The sequence below is a fragment of the Canis lupus genome, chromosome 6 (assembly GCF_048164855.1).
Source record: "Canis lupus baileyi chromosome 6, mCanLup2.hap1, whole genome shotgun sequence".
In the NCBI taxonomy this organism is placed as follows: domain Eukaryota; kingdom Metazoa; phylum Chordata; class Mammalia; order Carnivora; family Canidae; genus Canis; species Canis lupus.
This window is the reverse complement of record NC_132843.1, coordinates 75,825,844-75,844,943: the sequence shown is the minus strand read 5'-3', so window position 1 is coordinate 75,844,943 and position 19,100 is coordinate 75,825,844. Positions and strand designations below refer to the sequence as shown.

The following is a 19,100-nucleotide window of genomic DNA, read 5'->3' as shown; positions in this document are numbered from 1 at the left end:
ATCTTCAGAAATTTTTTAACTTGCAAAACTAAAATTATGCTCCTTAAATAACTCTCCACTTCCTCTTCCCCCTAGCCCTGGTAACCACCATTGTACTTTCTATAAATTTTACTATTTTAGATACCTCATATAAGTGAAATCATGCAATATTTGTCCTTTTATGACTGAATTATTTCATTTAGCTTACATCCTCAAGGTGCATCCATGTAGCATGTGGAAGAATTTCCTTCATTTTTAAGGCTGTATAATATTCTGTTGTATGCATAGATCACATTTAGTTTATCCATTCATCTTTTGGTTATTCCCACCCATGGGTTCATGTGAATAATGCTGCTATGATTATGTGTGTACCTCTTTGAGACCTTGCTTTCAGTTCTTTTGAATATATATCCAGAAGTGGGATTACTGGATCTATGGTAGTTTCATTTTTAAAAGTTTTTAAGAAACTGCCATACTATTTTCCATATTGGTCACTATGCATTGCATTTTACAGTCTCATCAGTGATGCACGAGGTATTCCTGCCAGTACTCCTTAACCTTAATGAGATACCTCATTGTGGTTTTGATTTGCATTTCTCTGACAATTAGCATTGTTGAAGATCTGTTCATTTGTGTGTCATTTGTATGTCATCTTTGGAGAAATAGCTTTTCCATTTTTAGATCAGGTTATTTGATTGTTTTGTTGTTGAATTATAGGAGTTCTTTATACATTCTAGATAGGAGTCCCTTATTAGATATATGATTTACAAATTTTGTTTTTCATTCTATAGATTAAGTTTTCCCTCTGTTGATTCTGTCCTTTGCTGAACACATTTTTTAAAAATGTTGTTGTTATCCCACTTGTCTATTTGCTTTCTTTCGTTGCTTGTGCTTTTGGTGTTATCCAATAAATCATTGCTAAATATGAAGTTTTTCTCTATTTTCTATAAGTAGTTTTATAGTTTTGGGTCTGACATTTAGAACTTTAATCCATTTGAAATTTATGTATATGGTATAAGAAAAGGGCCTAACTTCTTTATTTTGTATGTGGATATCTACTTTTTCCAGCATCTTTTATTATAGAGACTCTTCTCATTGAAAGTTCTTGGCAACCTTGCCAACGATCTTTTATCCACAAAATGAGAGGTATTTCTGGGCTCTCTCTTCTATGCCATTGGTCTGTATGCCTGTCTTTATGCTAGTACCACACTGATTATTGTACCTTTGAAATATGTTTTGAAATTGTGGATGGAGGGAGTGGTTTTAATTTGGATATCTGTAGCCTTAAAGGCCATAATGCTTCATAGGGGCACTGACAGTGATGTTCAATGGCTTAATCAACTTGGGCATAATTTCTCAGCCCAGTTTTAGAATTGTCTAGTCTTTTTTCACTTAGAAGTGATCTAATATATGACTCACCATTTTGTAGTATTTGTTTCAATCTCTTAACTACATTTTTCCTAAAAAAAAAAAAAAAAAAAAAAAAAAACTACATTTTTCCTTAGAGTGGCTGTGTGATCCCTTCCATAGTTGAATATGTTCCCATACTGTGCAGTTTTCATTCACAGATAACAACAACTGATTAGAACTAATAATTAGCATCGATAGCTAATGTCTGTGTAGAACCCATCCTTGATGGTGAGCTGTCCCAGATAGCTACATAAAGGGTATCAAACATGCTTTAAAATTGTTCTTTCCACCAGAAGGAATAACTTATATTCTAGTGTCCAGTTCAGATAACTAAAACTATAAATCCTACCTTGGAGAGTATGACAAAGTGATTGCCCAGTTCAAATACTGCCTACCCTACCAGTGAACTGACAGTCTACTTGACTTCTCTCAGTTTCCCCATAGTCATAAAAGTGGTACGTGTTCATCTGTTCTTATGGTTGTGTAAGATTTAGATGAATCATTCATAAAGTGTTTAGAATGGTGCCTGATGCCTAGTAAGTATTTAACCTATGTTGTTTTTCCTAGTAATTCATTATTAGAAGTGACAGACATGGAGATGGGTAGAGTACTAGCCTATAGTTTTCCCAGGGCAGGTAGCTCCTGTTCGGTCAGCAGTCTCCATGCCACTTCTCATAACCCAATATTCTGTTGTCTTTCTTGAGTGTCTGTGCCTTAAAACCATAATGTATTCTATGCTAAGAGGAAATATTTTATTGCTTCTCCCTTTTTGTTCATTCCTTTGTTCAAATTATAACAAAGTAATGCTACCTTATATTGTAAGGCATTTTGTTTATTTTAGGGTCTCCTTTTTTCTTTTTTATTTCCCTGTATGGTCCACCCCTTTTTTCAAAATCAGGCATGAATTCTCTGGGCCATAATCTGAGAAATATACCATATTTAAATTGCCTTTATATTGATTATTAAGGACCTGTGATATATCAAACATGTCTGTGATCTTTTATTTTAGGATTATATTTCCTAGGAATTTTTCTTTAATCATATAAATATGTATGCATGTCCACCAGCAGACCTTTTAACATTCCTAGAAGTATCTATACTCCAAAGATGAGCATATCTTAAGTCTCGGGGTTGTTTTCTTTTCAGGATCAACTTGATTAATATTTAATAGATGAGGGTATTATGCTGAGTGAAGTAAGTCAGTCGGAGAAGGACAAACATTATATGTTCTCATTCATTTGGGGAATATAAATAATAGTGAAAGGGAAAATAAGGGAAGGGAGAAGAAATGTGTGGGAAATATCAGAAAGGGAGACAGAACGTAAAGACTGCTAACTCTGGGAAACGAACTAGGGGTGGTAGAAGGGGAGGAGGGCGGGGGGTGGGAGTGAATGGGTGACGGGCACTGGGTGTTATTCTGTATGTTAGTAAATTGAACACCAATAAAAAATAAAAAAAATAAAAAAAAAATTTAATAGATGACTTTCTTACAAACTTAAGTAACTAAGCCTTGTTTTATATTTGCTTTTTTTTTTTCTTTAAGGAGCAAGACAAAGCTGCAAGAATTATTCAATCAGCTATAATCAATTTCTTAACAAAACGGCGATTAAAAAAGGAGATCAGTGCAGCATTGGCCATTCAGAAATATTGGCGAAGATTCTTAGCACAAAGAAAATTATTAATGTTAAAAAAGGAAAAACTAGAAAAAGTTCAAAATGAATCAGCATCAATTATTCAGGTATAGTATCCTGGATTTTGAATTTAAAAAGTTTTAATATCATTTTTAAGGAAGAAAGTAAAATATAATGAAGTTTTCAATTATATATTAGACTTTCAATTTTTTTTGGTACTTGAACAAATACTTAATACCTTCCAACTACCTCCAAAACTCTATGTTCAGCATAAGACTCAAACAAATTGAAATGCTTCCTTTGCTCTGAAGTCTAATTCTTTACCTCTTCTGTCTTCTTTGTTTTATATTAGAGGTTTGTAATCTTCTGCTCCATGGTACATGCTGACATACTATACCATTTTACTTTGTATATCCACAAACTCTAACCAAGCTCTTTGTTTAATCTTTACTATATGCCTGGAAACTTATTTGGGATAAATGTGCACATTTTCCTCTGTAGCCCACTTAGTTACATGTAACAAAATATTACCTATAATCTACCCAGAATGCCTATGTTAGTTTTCTACTTAGCAAAAAATTTTTAACGTTATCTTACTTTGCATAGTAGACGTATTCCTTCTATCTGTTTTTGATATTAGATTCCATTTTTATAACATCAGAGAGGTGTACTATTTAAATTTACCATATGTAAATGTCATTGAAACTTCACCCCATAATTTTATCTATTTTATTAATTTGAAAATTTTTGTGTCAGACTACTACTATCAGTAAGTGAAGGATTCTGATTTAATAAATTATCTTTTTTGAACCTCTTTTAATGTAAAATATTACACATAGAAAATTGCACAGAACACAAATGTAGAGCCTGATAATTTTTCACCAAGTTAATACCCATGTAACCATCACCTACGTCAAGAAATAGAATATTGTCATCTTCTCAACAGACTTCACCCTCATCCATAACCATTACTCTAATGTATGCCTTTTTTTCTGTACATCTTTAAACAGTATAATTTTGTCTTGCCTGTTTTTTGAATTTTACGTAGATAGGTTCAAACAATGTAAATTCTTTTATTCTATTCTACATTATTAAATTTGTGAGATGTATTAGTGTTGAGTGTAACTGTGGTCTAACTTTCATTCTATAATATTCTGTAATATACTTTATCTTTTCTATTGTTGATGAACATTTGGCTTCCCAGTTTTGATCTATTATAAGCAATGATCACTTCTATGAATATGCCTTTTGGTATAAAATGTACACTCTGATATTTACCTATGAGTACAATTGTTTGTTTTTGAGTATGTATATCTCCGTTTTAGTAGATATTGCCAAAAAAATTGTAAAATAGTGATAGCACACACCAGCTGTTTATGAGCATTCATGTAACTCCATGTTCAGGTAAATACTTGGAAATTGTCTTTTTAATTTTAACTATTCTGGTGGTTGTGAGGTAGTATCTTGGAGTAGTTTTAATTTGCATTTTCTTGATAATGATATTGGACATGTTTTTAAATTGGAAATCTCTTGCTAAGTGTTAGTCTTTTTTTTTTTTTTTTTTTTTTTTTTTTCATTTCAATTGTTTGCCTTCATGTGGATTTGCAAGAGATGTTGAACATTCTGGATTTTAGCCCTTTGTTGGATATGAGTGTTACAAATATCTTCATCTCAGACTGTGATTTACTGTTTTATGAAATGAAAATTGTTAATTTCTATTATGGCTAGTGGTATTTTTGTGTACCATCTAAGGACTTTTTTCTTAACCCAAGGCCTTGAAGATATTCTTCTACATTATATTTTAAAAGCTTTAATGTAATGTCTTTCACACTTAATTCCCTCCTGATTTGTGTTAGGGACCTATTTTTTTTTTTAATCGATGGATGTCCAGTTGTTTCAGTCAATTTACTGAAACAATCGTCCTTGACTCATTACTGTGCACCTTTAGCATACATCAAATTTTCTTATATCTATGCTTCTGTTTCTAGAATTTTTTTCTGTATCACTGTTCTTTTTGTTTCATCTTTGGGTCTTGTACTTTAGCTTTACATGAAATCCAGATATCTAGTAGGTAAGTCCTCCTTTTGCTTTTTAAAGAAGTTTTTAACTATTTTAATTCTTCTACATTTGCATAACATTTTGAATCTGAAGTATAAAAGTGTTGGAATTTGAAATTTAATAGGTCAGTTTAGTTAGAATTGGTATCTTTAAATACTGAACATGGTATCTGGTCCCTATTTATTTAGGTCTTGTTTAAGTATCTCCTAATAAGGTTTTATGATTTGATGCAAGAGGTCACAAGTATTTTTGTTTTTATGTATATATTTTTTAAATTTAGATTTTAAAAAATTTTAAGTGAACATAATTAAATTTTTTTTTTTTTTTTTTTTTACATAATTAAATTTTTAAGTTTTAAATTAGCACTCAGTAAAATAGTCTTTTTTGGTGTGCAACTCCATAAACTAAATACATGTACATATTTATGTAATCACTACCTCAGTCAGTTTATAGAACAGTTCCTTCACCCAGAAAACTTCTGCATGCTGTTTCTTTGTGGTCATTCCTCCTGCCACACTCAGCCCCAGGAGACCATAACTCCATTTTCTGTTACCATAGTTTTGCCTTTTTGAGATTGTCACATACATGGAGCCATAGAGTATGTAACCTTTTGGGACTCACTTTTTTTCACTCAGCATAATACCTTTGAAGCTCTGCTAAGTTACATATATCAGTAGTTTGCTTTTATTGCTGAGTAGTGTGGAGGTGCCACAATTTGATGAGACATTAACCGCTTGGGAGATATCTGTGTTGTTTCCAGTTTTGAGTCATTTCATTTCTTTAAATATTTATGATCAGGATTGCTGGGTCATTTGGTAAGTATGTGTTTAACTTTATAAGATACTGGCAAACTGGGGATCCCTGGGTGGCTCAGCGGTTTAGTGCCTGCCTTTGGCCCAGGGCGTGATCCTGGAGCCCCGGGATCGAGTCCCGTGTCGGGCTCCCTGCGTGGAGCCTGCTTCTCCCTCTGCCTGCGTCTCTGCCTCTCTCTCTCCTATGTCTATCACCAATGGATAAATAAAATCTTAAAAAAAAAAAAAAAAAAGATACTGGCAAACTGGTTTCTAGAGTGGCTGTACCATTTTCTTTCCCACCATAGTGCATGAGAGTTCTCATTGCTCCACATCTTCCAATGTTGTGATGTCAGTGTTTTTTAGCCATTCTGTTAGATGTGTAGTGGTATCTGATCTTGGTTTTATTTTGCATTTCCCTAATCACTGATGATGTATATGTTTTCAAGTGCTTAATTGCCTTCAGGATTATCTTCTTTGTGAAGTGTCTGTTGAAATCTTTTGCTTATTGTTGTAATCTCTTACTGAGATTTAAAGTTATTTCCATATCCTTTCCATATTCTTTGCCAGTGATTTGCAATTATTTTTTCCTAATCTATAGGCCTTTTCTAGGAAGTTTCTTCATCCCAATCTTGGTAAATGCTCTGTGTACTTAAAAAGAATGTATATTCTGTTGTTAATGGGTAGACTGTTCTGTAAATGTTAGATCTATTTGGTTGATGATGTTTAGGTCTTTTATATCTTGACTAATTTTCTCTTTGCCCTCTGAGTAAAAGAATAAACAATGTTCAGATCTCCCAACTGTAATAGGATATGTCTTTCTCCTTTCAGTTCTTTGTTTTATCATCATATATGTTGAAGCTCTGTTGTTAGGCACATGTACCCTTGAAATTGATGAGTTGGGTCTTTTATTATTATGTAATGTTGTTTTTTATCCCTCGTAGTTTTCTTTACTCCGAAGTCTACCTTGCTTGCTGTTAGTATAACCACCCTGACTTTCACTGTACTATCAGCTGCAGGGTATATATTTTTTTTTTCCTTTTGCTTGTTAATTACTTACATGATTATGTATGATGTGAAGTCTAGACAGCATTTAGTTTTTATGTTTTGAAAATCTCTGTCCTTTGATCAGTGGTTTAGGCTATTTATATTTCAAGCATTTATTGATATATGTGAATTTAGCTCTATCATTTTACTGTTTCTGAATGTTTCCATTCTTTCGTTTTTCCCTTTCTGCTTTCATGGCTTTTCAGTTCTTTGAACATTTGATAGTGTCACACTTTAGTCTGTTTTCTTTCTGACTATATCCCTTTGTACATGTTTTATTGTTGCTGTGTGTGATTGCTCTAGGAGTTACAGTGTATGTAACTTTTAATCCACTTAGAATTAATATTTTATTACTTTAAGTTGAATATAGAAAACTTACCACTATCTAAGTCCCTTTGTGTCCTGTTGCCCACTTTTATGTTTAGTTGTCTTGTCACTGAATCTACATACAATTAAAATCACATCAAGGAGTGTTACAATTTTTGCTTTCAATCATAATAAGTTTTTTAAACACATGAGAATAATCTATGCTGTTAATGCAGGCATTTATCATTTCTATTGCTTTGCTTTATTTTTTTGTATTACATTTTTTTTTTACAATTTATAAACCAACAAGGATACATTATTATTAACTAAAGTCCATAGTTTACCTTAGGCTTCACTGTTTATGTGGTGGTGTTATGTGTGTTTGATCAAAATCCTATCCTGAAAACCTCTAGACTCCACCTATTCATTCATCCCTTACTCCTCTTCACAATTCCGAGCAACCCATGATTTTTTTTATCGTCTCTGTAGTTTTGTTTTTTCCGAGAATGTCCTGTAGTTCAATTCCATCAGTATATATGCTCTTTTCAGATTGGTTTCTCTCTTAGCAATATGCATTTAAGTTGATTTTATGTCTTTTTTTGGTTTGATAACTTACATGTTTTTATTGATGAATAACATTCCATTATAGGATGTACCTCAGGACTTTTTTTTATCTATTGACCTATCAAAGGATATCTTGGTCGCTTCTGATTTGGGACAATTATGAATAAAGATGTTATAAACATCTGTGTACAGGTTTTTCTGTGGACATTGGTTTGCAGCGTCTTTGGGTATGTATCTTAGAGTGGGATTGCCTGATCATGTGATAAAACTAGGTTTATAAAAACAAAAAACAAAAGAACTAGGTTTGTGAGAAATTGTCAAACTGTCTTCCAAAGCATCTGTACCATTTTGCACTCCCACCAGCAGTGAATGAGAGTTTCTGTTGCTCCACGTCATGGCCAGCATTTGGTGTTCAGTATTTTAGATTTTAGTCGTTCTAATAGATATATATTGGCATCGCATTGTTTCAGTTTGCAATTCCCTAAAATGCTGTATGATGTTGAGCATCTTTTCAATGCTTATTTGCCATCTGTATGTCTTCTTTGGTGATATGTTTGGATCTTTTGTTCATATTTAAAATTCTTGTCCATTTTTTATTATTGAGTTTTAAGGGTTTTTATATATTTGGATTCATACCCTTTATCAGATATGTATTTGGCCAATATTTTCTCCTAGTGTATGGCTTATCTTTTTGTTCTATTAACAGTTTTTCACAGAGAAGAATTTCTTTTTCTAAAGATTTTATTTATTTATTCATGAGACACAGAGAGACAGGCAAAGAGAGAACTAGGCTCCTTGCAGGGAGCCCAGTGTGGGACTCGATCCTTGGACTCCAGGATCACGTCCTAGGCCAAAGACAGGCTCTCAACTGCTGAGCCACCCCCCAGGTATCCCCACAGAGCAGAATTTTTTAATTTTAATGATGCCTGACACCAACTTTTTTCTTTCTTGGATTATACTTTTGGCATTATATCTAAAAAGCCATTGCCAAAGTCACTTAGATGTTCTGTTGTTACTTCCTATACATTTATGATTTTACATTTTACATTTAGATCTCTGATTGATTTTAGTTAATTTTTATGAAAGGTTAAGAGCCAGTGTTTAGATTCATTCTTTTTCATATGGTTGCTGCTTATTCCAGCATAATTTTTTGAAAACAAATTATCCTTTGTCTACTCAGTTGTTATCCCTTTGCCAAAGATCAATTGACTATGTTTTATGGGAACTGGGTTCCCAGTTCCATTCTAGTGATTTATTTGTTAGTTTGCCAATACCACACTGTCTCAATTACTATCGTCTTAGAGTAAATTTTGAAGTTGGATGATGTTAGTCTTCCAGCTTTCTTCCTCTTTAATGTTTGCTGTTCTGGGTCTCCTGCCTCTCCAAATAAACCTTAGAATCAGTTTGCTGATATCCACAGGGTAATTAGGTGAGATTTTGATTGAGATTGCATTGAATTTATAGATTTAGGAAGAACTGACAGCACTGAGTCTTCTACCCATGAACATGATACATCTCTCCATTTATTTAGATCTTCTTTGATTTCTTCCATTACAGTTTTATAGTGTTCCTCCTACAGGTCCTTTGTATATTTAGATTTATTTTGAAGTATTTCTCTTTTTTTGCTACTAATGTTAATGGTGCTATATCCTACAAATTTACTGTGATTGTTTATTAGTTCCAGGAGGGTTTTTTTTGTCATCTCTTTGGATTGTCTGCATAGATGATTGTGTCACCTGTGGACAAAGAAAGGTTTATTATTTTTGTCTCTTGTATACCTTTTATATCCTTTTCTTATTACATTAGCTGGGACTTCTAGTAGATGTTGAATAGGAGTGGTGAGGATACATCTTTGCATCATTCCAGATCTTAATGGAAGAGCATCTAGTTTCTCACTGATGAGTTTGTCATTAGTTGTAGATGTTTGACTACATGTTCTTTATCATATTGTGAAAGTTCCTCTCTATTCTTGGTTTGTTGAGATATTGCCTTTTGAATCATTTTTCTTTTTCAGCCTAGATAATTTGTATTGATCTTAAAGTATATTGATTCTTTTGTTTATCATCTGCTATTGAGCTATTCCAATGAGATTTGGTTTGTTTTTTTCTTTTAATTTTGATAATTGTGTTTTTCAGTTCTAATATTTCCATTTGGTTCTTAAACGTGTCTTTGATGTTTTTACTGATACTTTCTATCCTTCCATTAGTTTCAATATTTGGAACATTTTTACATCTGCTGTTTTAAAGTCTTCGTTGAGTAATTCCAGTGTCTATTGGCATCGGTTGAATGTCTTTTCCTACACAGGTTGAAATTGTACCTGTATTTTTTTATGCCAAGTATTTTTTAATTATATACTGAATATTTTAAACATTATGAGAGATTTTTTGTTTGTTTAAATACTATGTGAATGTTGGTATTTTAGTTTCATGAAGTAATCTGCTTTGTTGGGCTCAGGCCACAAGTTCTTATCAGCCTTCTATGGGTATGGCTTCCACATCAACATTTCTTTTTTAAAGCATTTACAGTGATATTCGTATCAGTCACATGTGTGTATCAGCAAATGGCCAGTTTGGGATCTAGGCAGTCATGTGTTTCTTAATTCAGTACTCAAAGGCTAATCTGCTGTCAGACCCATGTGTACTCAGCTTAGTGGTAAACCTAAGAATTCATAACAAGAGGGATTGCTTTCCTGAGCTATCCCTTCTCTCCAATCCTCCTGGGACTCTCCAGGTGTTTTTAGGGCTGCCCTGTTTGGTTCTCTGGCCAGAAAGGTGGTAAACCTTTGATTACACTGGTGTGCTGTGTTCTTTCTGTGACTACCCATAGCCAAGAGCAAGCAGAGACTCTGTATCTTTAGTAAGAGAAAATACAAAATATGGCAAAGGTTATGGAGATAGGGAGAAATGAAGAATTGGAGTGATGAAAGCAATCTGCCACAGGTATCTTTGGTAGAGTAAAAATAATAAATACAAATAAAGTAGCACTTTATTTGGTTTAAAATCTAGGCCCAATACCAATACTTGGTACTTGCTTGATGACTTTACAAAAAGTTTTACATCATAAGTTTTCTTTTCTTTACATGAGAAAAGAATGCTAACTTATTGTGTTTTGTGAGAATTCAATAAGAAAATTATACATAATGCTCTTTAGTAAAAGCTATTTAAAGACAGCAGTGCTGCTAAAATCTCTACTGCAAGGAGAGGCAATGAACTTCTCTTTCATGATCCATATCAACACTGATTAACATTTCAGTAACAGAAACTGGTAGCAGTATTCAGAATAAATGATTATCAAAATACAAAATGAGCTATCCATATTGAACCTTTAAAGGTATGAGTTTGAAGGTTTCACAAACGAACACCTAGGGGGGAAGAAAGAAAAAGAATGGCAACTACATCTCTGGACAAGTATTTGCTTTACTTTTCCCTACTTTTTAAAGGCAGCTTAATAAAATACTTTACATTTGCATCAAGCTTAAAGTTTTCTTTCTTTTTTTAAAAAAAGGAGATTTTATTTATTTATTCATGAGAGACACAGGCAGAGAGAGAAGCAGGCTTCCAGGAGCCTGATGCAGGATTCAGTCCCAGGACCCTGGGATCACAACCTGAGCCATAGGCAGATGCTCAAGCACTGAGCCACAGGCAGATGCTCAAGCACTGAGCCACCCAGGTGCTCCAATCTTACAGTTTTCAAAGTTTTCAATTTTGCTTTAATACACTTAAATGTAGTTGGACAAATGTTCTGGTTACTTACACATCTCTTCATAGTAATGTGCCTTATTTCTCCTTATTTCTCATCAGCCTGAAGAATAGGAACAAAACCACAATGGACACATAGTAAGGAATAGGCAATATCTGTTAGGAAAAACTTAGAGGGTTCCTAACTCTCTTCACCCTGGATAGGTGTGCTTGCTCGAGGCACCGTTGCATGACAATGGGTATAGTGCTATAGGAGACAGAAGTACCTAGCCCCTATACTGTTTTACTTATATGTAAGGGAAAGTAAGCTGTGATAGGGAATTCTCTCCCCACCTTTGCCCTAACAAAGGAGTTAGGGAATGTGAGTGGTATGGGAAGAAAGCAACCTTGGCTATTCAAGAGTTAACTATTTATCACTTCTCAAATCTTCAGAATTCTACTTTGTGTGTCTAATTAGGAATTACCATTCACTAATTCTTAATGAAAAAAATGACTCAGAGCTTGCTTCTCAGATTCCTGTGTTTATATTATTGGACCTGTATAGGATCCCCCACATAAACAGTTTCCAATCATTACAAGATAGCTTAAGAAGCCTTGATATTAAGGGGGAAATACAAAAATCCAAAGATATATTCATAGGAAATTTATACTTAGAATCAATAGATAGCAGAATATTACTATAGCTTTATTTGGACTGTTTTCTTATATGTTATTCTAATAGAATATAAACTTGCTTCATATTTTTCCCTGGAATACAAATGCAATATAAATACCACTAGGCTTGAGACAAGGATTTCTAAATTGGCTACAGCTGTATCAACATAGAAACTAAACTACAAACAAAAGACACAAATATTATCCAAATGCGATGTTGTTTTTTTAATTTAATGTGTTTATTTTTAAACAGAATGTTAGAAAAATGAATATTTGCAGAGGTATTAAGTATAGAAGGTTCCATCTGTCTTACTTTGTGTCCTTTCTTGCCTTTTGCAGAGGTATTGGAGAAGATATTCCACCAGAAAACAGTTTCTGAAGTTGAGATACTATTCAATTATCCTGCAATCTAGGATAAGAATGATAATTGCTGTTACTTCTTACAAACGATATCTTTGGGCCACAGTTACAATTCAGAGACATTGGCGGGCTTCTTTAAGAAGAAAACATGATCAACAGAGATATAAGATGCTAAAGTCATCATGTCTCATAATCCAATCTATGTTCAGAAGATGGAAGCGACGCAAAATGCAATTACAAATAAAAGCTACAAGAGTATTGCAAAGAGCTTTTAGAGAATGGCATGTCAGGAAACGAGCTAAAGAAGAAAAATCTGCTATTGTCATACAATCATGGTATAGAATGCACAAAGAATTACGGAAATATGTTCAGATTAGATCTTGTGTTGTTATCATTCAGACAAGATTCCGGTGCCTTCAAGCTCAAAAGTTATATAAAAGAAAAAAAGAAGCTATACTGACCATTCAAAAGTACTACAAAGCGTATCTGAAAGGAAAGATGGAGCGCACCAACTATTTGCAGAAACGGGCTGCAGCCATTCGACTGCAGACTGCTTTCAGGAGGATGAAAGCTCGCAATTTATACAGACAAAGCAGAGCTGCTTGTGTTCTTCAGTCCTACTGGAGGATGAGACAAGACAGATTTCGATTTCTAAACCTTAAGAAAATTACTACCAAATTGCAGGCACAAGTAAGAAAACATCAACAATTACAGAAATATAGGAAAATAAAGAAAGCTGCCCTTGTAATTCAGATTCATTTTCGAGCTTATGTTTCAGCGAAGAAGGTTCTAGCATCTTACCAGAAAACACGTTCTGCTGTCCTTGTTCTACAGTCTGCATATAGAGGGATGCAAGCCAGGAAAAAGTTTATTCACATCCTCACATCCATTATAAAGATTCAATCATGTTACAGAGCTTATATTTCCAGAAAAAGATTTCTGAGACTAAAAAATGCTACAGTAAAGTTACAGTCAATTGTCAAGATGAGACAAACTCGGAAACGATATTTACACTGGAGAGCAGCCTCGCTATTTATCCAGCGGTGGTATCGGTCGGCAAAACTGGCTGCACTAAAGAGACACCAATATGTGCAGATGCGGGAATCCTGTATCAAACTGCAAGCTTTTGTTAGAGGTCACCTGGTTCGAAAGCAGATACGGTTGCAAAGACAAGCCGCTATTTCGCTACAGTCTTATTTCAGGATGAGAAAGAAGCGGCAGTACTACCTGGAAATTTATAAAGCAACTCTTGTCATTCAGAATTACTATCGTGCATACAAAGCACAGGTCAATCAAAGGAAGAACTTTTTGCAAGTCAAAAGAGCAGTTACTTGTTTGCAGGCAGCTTACAGAGGTTATAAAGTACGCCAGCTAATCAAACAACAATCTATAGCTGCTCTTAAAATTCAAACTGCTTTTAGAGGCTATAGGGAAAGGAAGAAATATCAATATGTGCTTCAGTCCACTATCAAGATTCAGAGATGGTACAGGACATGCAGGACTGTTCGTGATGTAAGAACACAATTTTTAAAGACCAGGGCAGCTGTAATTTCTCTCCAGTGTGCTTTTCGTGGCTGGAAAGTTCGAAAGCAGATCAGAAGGGAACGTCAAGCTGCAGTGAGGATTCAGTCTGCTTTTAGAATGGCCAAAGCCCAGAAACAGTTCAAATTGTTAAAAACAGCAGCATTAGTCATCCAGCAACATCTGAGAGCATGGACTGCAGGAAAGAGGCAACGTATGGAGTACATTGAACTCCGTGAGGCAGCACTGAGGCTTCAATCTACTTGGAAGGGAAAGAGAGTGAGAAGGCAGGTTCAAAAGCAACACAAATGTGCTGTCATCATACAGTCAAACTATAGAATGTATGTGCAACAAAAGAAGTGGAAAATCATGAAAAAAGCCGCTCGTCTGATCCAAATGTATTACAGGGCTTACAGTATTGGAAGGAAACAGCGTCAGTTGTACTTGAAAACCAAAGCGGCTGCCGTTGTTTTACAGTCAGCTTACCGAAGTATGAAAGTAAGAAAAAAAATAAAGGAGTGCAACAGAGCAGCAGTCACTATACAGTCCACATATAGAGCTTACAAAACCAAAAAAAACTACACAAACTGCAGGGCTTCGGCTATCATAATTCAAAGATGGTATCGAGGTACTAAAATTGCAAACCACCAACGTAAGGAATACCTTAATTTAAAGAAAACAGCAGTTAAAATTCAAGCTATTTATAGAGGTATTAGAGTAAGAAGGCATAACCGACACCTGCACATGGCAGCCACTGTTATTCAAGCCATGTTTAAAATGCATCAAGCAAAAATGAGATACCATAAAATGAGAACAGCGGCTGTCATAATTCAGGTAAGATATAGAGCATATCGTGAAGGTAAGATTCAGCGTGCAAAGTACTTGACAATTATGAAAGCTATTACTGTTCTTCAGGCAAGTTTTAGAGGAACAAGAGTTAGACAGACCCTCAGAAAGATGCAGAGCGCAGCCACGCTTATCCAATCCTACTACAGAAGACACAGACAGCAAGCCTATTTTACTAAGTTAAAGAAGGTAACAAGAACAATACAGCAAAGGTACCGGGCAGTAAAGGAAAGAAACACACAGCTTCAAAGGTATAACAAATTAAGGCATTCTATCATATGTATTCAGGCTGGTTTTAGGGGGATGAAAGCTAGAAGACATTTAAAAAGTATGCATTTAGCCGCAACTCTTATTCAAAGGAGATTTAGAACTCTCAGAATGAGAAGAAGATTCCTGCATCTCAGGAAAACTGCTATTTGGATTCAGAGAAAGTACCGTGCAACTGTCTGTGCAAAGCATTACTTCCAACACTTCGTCCGGGTACAAAAGGCGGTCATTAAAATCCAGTCATCATACAGAGGATGGATGGTAAGGAAAAAGATGCAAGAGGTGCACAGGGCTGCCACTGCCATCCAGGCAGCTTTCAGAATGCACAGAGCAAATGTGAAGTACCAGGCCTTGAAACATGCCTCAGTTGTGATCCAGCAGCAGTTCCGAGCAAGCAGGGCTGCAAAACTACAGAGGCAGTGTTATCTCCAACAAAGACATTCTGCTCTGATCCTTCAGGCTGCGTTTAGGGGGATGAAAGCCAGGGGACATTTGAAAAACATGCATTCCTCTGCGACCCTTATTCAAAGCACGTTTAGATCTTTAGTGGTGAGGAAAAGGTTCATTTCCCTCAAAAGAGCTACTGTTTTTGTTCAGAGAAAATACCGGGCCACCATTTGTGCCAGGCATCATTTGCACCAATTCTTGAAATTAAAAAAAGCGGTCATTACAATCCAGTCATCTTACCGAAGGCTGGTGGCAAAGAAGAAGCTGCAGGAGATGCACAGGGCTGCGGTTCTCATCCAGGCCACTTACAGAATGCACAGAACATATGTTACATTTCAGACCTGGAAACATGCCTCCATTTTAATTCAGCAACATTACCGAACATACAGGGCTGCAAAATTGCAAAGAGAAAATTCTGTTCCACAGAGACGTTCTGCTTTGATCATTCAGGCTGTATATAAGGGAATGAAAGCAAGACAGCTTTTAAGGGAAAAACACAGAGCTGCTATCATAATACAAAGCACATACAGAATGTATAGGCAGTATCTTTTTTACCAAAAGATCCAGTGGGCTACAAAAGTAATACAAGAAAAATATAGAGCAAATAAAAAGAAAGCTCTTCAACACAGTGCACTCAGGAATGCAGCAGCAGCCTGTACTGAAGCAGATTTCCAGGACATGATCCTAAGGAAACCGACTCAGGAACAGCATCAGGCTGCCACTATTATTCAGAAGCATTTTAAAGCCTCTAAAGTAAGGAAGCATTATCTCCACTTGAGAGCAAATGTAATTTTTGTCCAAAGACGATACAGGGCACTAACTGCAGTGCGCACCCAGGCAGTCGTGTGTACACAGTCTTCATATAGAAGTTGTAAAGTGCAAGAGGACATGCAGCATAGGCACCTGGCTGCCACACGAATTCAGTCATTCTACCGAATGCACAGAGCCAAACTCGATTATCAAGCAAAGAAAACCGCCGTTGCTGTAATACAGAATTATTTTAGGTCCTATATCCGAGTAAAAGTGGAAAGGGAAAAATTTTTGGCAGTTCAGAAGTCTGTGCGAATTATTCAGGCTGCTTTTAGGGGCATGAAGGTTAGAGAGAGACTGAAATCCCTCTCGGAGGTGAACATGGTAGCCAGTGCTAAGCAGTCTGCCTTCTACTCTTGCAGAACCGAAGCTCAGTGTGCAGCTGTTCACGGCTCAGCACTTAGGACTCAGAAGTGGCATGGAGCTTCCCTGGTCACTTGTTCACAGGAGGCCGAGTACCCCCAGAGAGAGGCTCTAGTAGCGACTCAAAGAGCTTTCTGCGAGATGGTCACAAGGAAATTGGAAACACAGAAGTGTGCTGCCCTGCGCATTCAGTACTTCCTTCAGATGGCCGTGTGTCGGAGAAGGTTTGTCCAGCAGAAAAGAGCTGCGGTGACCCTCCAGCAGTACTTCAGGACGTGGCAAACAAGAAGGCAGTTTTTATTGTACAGGAAGGCAGCAGTGGTCTTACAAAATCACCACCGAGCCTTTTTGTCTACAAAACATCAAAGACAAGTATATTTACAAATTAGGAGCAGCATTATCATGATTCAAGCTAGAACGAGAGGATTTATACAGAAACGGAGGTTTCAGAAAATTAAAGATAGCACCATAAAAATCCAGGTACTTCTCTATTTAAGTGTAAAGCTTGCGTTCTTTCTGCAGTCGGTATTTGTTAGAATTTATAAAATTACGCAGGTCATAAAGAGTAGTACTTCATTTACATGACCATTTCAATGATCTTCCAAAACGGAACATTTGTTTGAGAGTGGGAAAGGGGCACAATAGTAATTCAGCACAGAACTTGGGATCTTCTGAACATGGTCACTCTTTGCTTGATGCATTTCAATAGATATTAATTTTGAGCACATAGTTTGATACATGGGAGTTCTCCACTGAGTAAAATTATTTTTTAAGTGAGAAATTTAAGCTAAGGTGAAGTGAGATTTGGCAAAATTTAGGCCAAATGATATAATTGTATTCCTCTACCCATGTGTTAATGAGGCACTTAAGCTATATAGATATGTACTTTATTCAGAGTATTTAGCAGTTTTGGTTTTCAAAGCATTTTTATATAATTTTTTCATTATGTTATTATTCTACATAAAAGATATATATACTCTATATAACACATAAAAATATTATATCCACACTTCTCGCACACATACATGAATCAGTGGGTGAGAAGTATAGAATATTATGTCTCCTGAAATGTGAAGGACTGAGAAAAGTTAAATAACTTCTAATGTTGCACAGAGAGAGGCAGATCCAGGAATGGAATCTAGGTACTTCAGCAATTTATTTCCCACCTGTTCATACGCTAGGCTTTGAACCTTGGTGTGATATGTTGGTACTTGTTGGTTTGCTGTTAAACTTAGATATACTGTTTTCATTGAGCAGATGTCCAGTGCTGGCAATGTGCTAAATGCTATTGTGAGTGATTGGCGTAGACAGTAAGAAATACTTAGTTGCTGTCCTTAAAGCACTTACTTGAGCAGGGAAGCACAATTATAAAACAAAAATGAGAGGTTTATGTTGCTGGGAACATAAGAGAAACCTAAGTTTGTCTCAGTGATCAGAAAAGGCTTCCCAGGACAAGCAGCATTTAGGTTGAGCTGTTAAGCCAAAGGATGAATTCAAAATAGCCCAATAAAATGTATCTAGTGTATCCCCCTGTAGGAGATAACACAGAATTTAAAAATGAGAGTGTGTGTGTGGTATAGTGTAAAAAGTAATGTGAGACCAGGTTGACAGTAGAGGGAGTGAGATTTCACAGAGCTTTGTGAGATATAGACACAAGTTTAGTCTCTTCCACTAGATTAAAAGAAGTTCTAGAAGAATTTTAAATGGAGAAAACCAGAATCATATTTTTATTTTTAAAAAACTACTGTGACGGGCAGCCCCGGTGGCGCAGCGGTTTAGCGCCACCTGCAGTCCAGGGTGTGATCCTGGAGACCCGGGATGGAGTCCCACGTCGGGCTCCCTGCATGGAGCCTGCTTCTCTCTCCGTCTGTGTCTCTGCCTCTCTTTCGCTCTCTCTGAATAAATAAATAAATAAATCTTAAAAAAATATATTTGAAAAAATAAAAAATAAAAAAAATAAAATAAAATAAAAAACTACTGTGGCAGGAATGTGGAAGAGGAACCGGAAGGGAAGTAGGGAGACCACTCAGGAGGCTCTTGGCATTAGGTCAGGTAAAAGATAGTTTAGTAAGATGTAGTGACAATGGGATGGAAGAGGTAATATTTGCATTATATAGAGTATAAACAAGCATCCAAGCCATAGGTATGGCTCAAGTAGCTCAGCAGATGTTACCGTTCACGGACACAAGGAGCAAAGAGAGGAGCAGATTGGAAGACTGATGATGAATTCAGTTTGGGGTATATGATGAAGTTGAAGTACCTAACAGATGTCTCAGGTGAGCAGTCTAGCGAGGTAGTTGGCTGTGTTTGGAGTTTGGAGAGTAGTACAGATTTCAGAATTTGACTTC

General features: G+C 35.7%; 1 protein-coding gene across 2 annotated transcripts in view; it reads left to right on the top strand.

Annotated features, from left to right (window-relative positions):
- Positions 1 to 19,100, top strand: part of ASPM (assembly factor for spindle microtubules) — a 72,016-nt gene that overhangs the window by 33,972 nt on the left and 18,944 nt on the right. The window contains exons 17-18 of one of the 2 annotated variants that reach the window (XM_072831280.1): positions 2,933 to 3,127; positions 12,478 to 14,853. In XM_072831280.1, the coding sequence (XP_072687381.1) occupies positions 2,933 to 3,127; positions 12,478 to 14,853 (2,571 nt within the window). Of the gene's footprint in view, positions 1 to 2,932; positions 3,128 to 12,477; positions 17,233 to 19,100 lie in introns of both variants that reach the window. The other variant, XM_072831279.1, reaches the window with a different exon arrangement.